This window comes from Seriola lalandi, unplaced genomic scaffold (assembly GCF_002814215.2).
Source record: "Seriola lalandi dorsalis isolate HSWRI2012SDOR001 ecotype SW California unplaced genomic scaffold, Sedor1 jcf7180002054913, whole genome shotgun sequence".
Lineage (NCBI taxonomy): Eukaryota > Metazoa > Chordata > Actinopteri > Carangiformes > Carangidae > Seriola > Seriola lalandi.
This window is the reverse complement of record NW_019525465.1, coordinates 115,159-118,560: the sequence shown is the minus strand read 5'-3', so window position 1 is coordinate 118,560 and position 3,402 is coordinate 115,159. Positions and strand designations below refer to the sequence as shown.

The window sequence follows — 3,402 nt, the reverse complement described above, 5'->3', positions numbered from 1 at the left end:
CTCTCTCTCTCCCTCCCCCCTGTGTCCCTCTATGTCTCTCTACCAGATCTCCATTCTGGACTCTAAGCGAGGGATGAACATCGGGATTTTCCTCAAACAGTTCAAGAGGTAAATCTGACGACAGACAAACGACAAGATTTACAAAATAAACATTTCACAATTTAATCAAATCACCTCTGAAAACAAATAATGCATGTTCCAGGAAGGTGAGTGTTGGGTCAGAGGCGTCTCCCCAGCTGCAGGGAGCTGCGTTACAGAAGAGTTTTAGTCTGAGGAAGCCTGATAGATTCATGACTGAAGGTTTAAGTGGCTCTGGTTTAGATCCCTGATGCACCAACAAAACAGTCTTGGTTTAAAGGCGTCTTTCTCTGAAATATGAGCAGAGCAAACTCTCGACAGATTGAGTTGAGGACATCACAAAGTGTGTTTCCATCCATCTGTTTTTATGCAGACTTTTAACTTTCCCATAAAAGACAGAGTGGAAACGTAGGAGCGAAGTGCGAAGTCGGTGCATCGATGAAATGGAACAAAGTGGATAAATCAGCAGCGCGAGAGAAACGTCTCCTCCGCTGAAGACGTGGCTTCACAGCTGTCGGTGACTCTGGACGGTTGATTTTGGTGCATGTGCATCAGTCTGGATCAAACACTGGTTATAAAAACATGTGTCACTAAATGGATGTGAATGTGTGTGAGAGGGAGAGAGAGAGAGGGAGATGGCGTGATGTGTCTCCTCGCCCTCATCCCCAGGTGTTATGGGTAAACAGGTGCGGTGATGCCGGCATGTTGTGACTTGATTCCACGTCACGTCAGAGGGAAAGGGTTCACGACCACGGATGGGTCGTTGAAGGAGCCTGCGGGGCCCGAGAGTCCAGGAGGCCCCTGGGCTCCTCCTGCAGTGAGTCACTGAAAGAGACGCCAAATGCTGAATACAAGAAGAAGAAGCAAAGTTAGAACAGAGAGACACAAAAATGACGACAATAAGAAACAAGACAACCACAAAGAGACACAAGATGGTCACAAAGATGCAAAGCAATGCAGAATGAGCACACGACAGCTCAGTGACCGTAAAGATGCAGACCGACTCCAAACCGATGCAAGACGAACGCAAGGACACAAAAATACCAGAAAATAGAAAAACGATCACAAACAGACAAAAAACAAACGAGACTCAAAACGACTGAAACCATCACAAAGACACTAAAAAAGGAAAAGACCTTCAACGCGTGTTTAAAATGAAAATCCAACCCTTTCACTTCATTTACGTTTTCCGATGGTTTCAACACACGCAGACCGTGAAACAAGATGGCGTCTTGACACCACAGAGGTTTTCAGTGGTTATGTAAAACTGGAGGGAGAAAGTGTCCTGAATGTGTTTGTGTTGTGTTGACACTGTGTTCAGACTGATGCTTACCAAACACTGGGAGAGACATACAGGCGTGAGGGAGGATGACTGACAGCTGCTGGGTCTAAAGCAGGAACTGGTTTCAGGTTTTTGCTGCTGAGGCTCCTCAACAGTCGTTCGGTCTTCTTGTACCTCAGCGACGAACTTCCCAAAAGTTGTAAAGTAAAACCTTCCTTCCTCTCCAGGTCCAATCAGACGATAGTAGACGACATTCGCCAAGGCAACAGTGAGTCTTATGGGGCGGAGCCTCTGAGGGAGCTGCTGAAACTGCTGCCGGAGACAGAAGAGGTGACGCACACATGAACACACACACACACACTTCACCCTGCGAACGAAACGAACGAACCCTACGAAGTCAATCGAATCAAATTACTGAGAATCACACAGGAGGTTGGGAGAAGGTTGATGGACACATGATGGAGGTTGTCGTGGTGATGGGGAGGAGGTGGGTTGATGATACTTAAAGAACGGCATCCAAGCAATTGATTGGTTTGAGGGAAAGGAAGGTTCATTGGTCGGATATGGAGACGTTGCTCCCGTCACAATCACTACGGCCACTAGAGGTCACTAACTATAAAACGTAATTATGGGTCATAAACAGACGACCTATTGGCTCGTTCGGTCCAGTTCAGTTCAAATAAGAAAGACCTTAACTTCAATTAACTTCATCATGGTGGTATTTCTTCTTCATGTGTTTCCTCTCCTGCAGGTAAAGAAGCTGAAGTCGTACCGAGGCGACGTCTCGAAGCTCTCACTGGCCGATTCCTTCGTGTACCTGCTGATTCAGCTCCCCAGGTGAGACGCCCGCACCTCAACTCCAACAGTCCTCGTTTTGTGAAAGTCATCGATCCACTCAAAGAATAAAGACTTGAAAACAGACGGAGCAGCGTCTCCTTCAGGATCTCACGGAGCTCTGACGCTCTCAGAGAGTTTGTTGCAGCAGCAGATGGTGGAAAGAACGAAAAGACTGAAGCATGAAGCTGCCTCCTTCCTGTATTCGCGAGCTTGCCCTCATATAAAAAGCGGCTCATTAATTCCTTCCCCTCTCTCTCTCTGTAGTTACCCCGTCCGTATCGAGTCCATGCTGCTGAAGGAGGAGTTTCCCGCGGCGTGCGAGGTCATGAAGCGAGACATTAGGATCCTCCGCTCTGCCGCCACAGGTAACGCCCCTGCATCAGGACGCCACAGTCTCTAGCTCTCTCAGCATCACACGTCTGTGTTTGGCAGCTTCAACAACTGAAACGATGGTCGTCACGGTTCAAAGAAACCGACACCGACTGAAACAGGAAACAAGCAACAGGCTTCTTTAAAACCTAGAAACTTTAACTCACCATATCGACTTACACGGTGATGAAATCAGGCGAGTTCCAGGTTAATGAATAAAATAAAATAAAACTGGATGTTTACACACGGCTAAGAAGCTACGATATGTTTGAGTTCCCTCAGTGAAGCAGAATCTGAGCTTCATGCTGTTTTAGCACCGGAGCCTTTAAATACTTTTGTCTTTTCATGCAACAACATGTGGAAAATAAAAACAGAGACTTCCAGAGTCGCTGGTTTGTTTTGTCTCCATCTTCGCTGCAGATGAAACTCTCTCCTGCCTTCACACTAACACTTCACACACACTTCACACAATGGACTATTTATAGCAGTGTGTGTGTGAACTTGATAACTTGTCTGAATTGATAACTAACCTTGCACTTGCTAACACACACACACACACACACACACACACACACACACACACACACACACACACACACTGAGGTGCACACAGGGATTTTAGGATTATAAGCTCTTTTTTTATTGTGTGTGTGAAAGTGTTTTTCCAGCACGTGATGTTTTTTATTTGTCCGTTGATGCAAATGAAGACGTCTCTCTCTCTCCCTCTCTCTCTCTCCCCCTCTCTCTCTCCCTCCCTCTCTCTCTCTCCCTCCCTCTCTCTCCCTCTCTCTCTCCCTCCCTCTCTCTCCCTCTCTCTCTCTCTCCCTCTCTCTCCC

At 46.9% G+C, this 3,402-nt stretch overlaps 1 protein-coding gene across 2 annotated transcripts in view; it reads left to right on the top strand.

Annotated features, from left to right (window-relative positions):
• Positions 1-3,402, top strand: part of LOC111673180 (uncharacterized) — a 125,194-nt gene that overhangs the window by 115,386 nt on the left and 6,406 nt on the right. For both annotated transcript variants that reach the window (XR_015436125.1, XM_023430860.2), the window contains exons 2-5: positions 45-108; positions 1,588-1,690; positions 2,112-2,197; positions 2,462-2,562. Coding sequence is in view for 1 of the 2 variants with exons in the window: in XM_023430860.2 (XP_023286628.2) it covers positions 45-108; positions 1,588-1,690; positions 2,112-2,197; positions 2,462-2,562 (354 nt within the window). In the remaining variant the exon portion in view is untranslated. The remainder of the gene's footprint in view (positions 1-44; positions 109-1,587; positions 1,691-2,111; positions 2,198-2,461; positions 2,563-3,402) is intronic.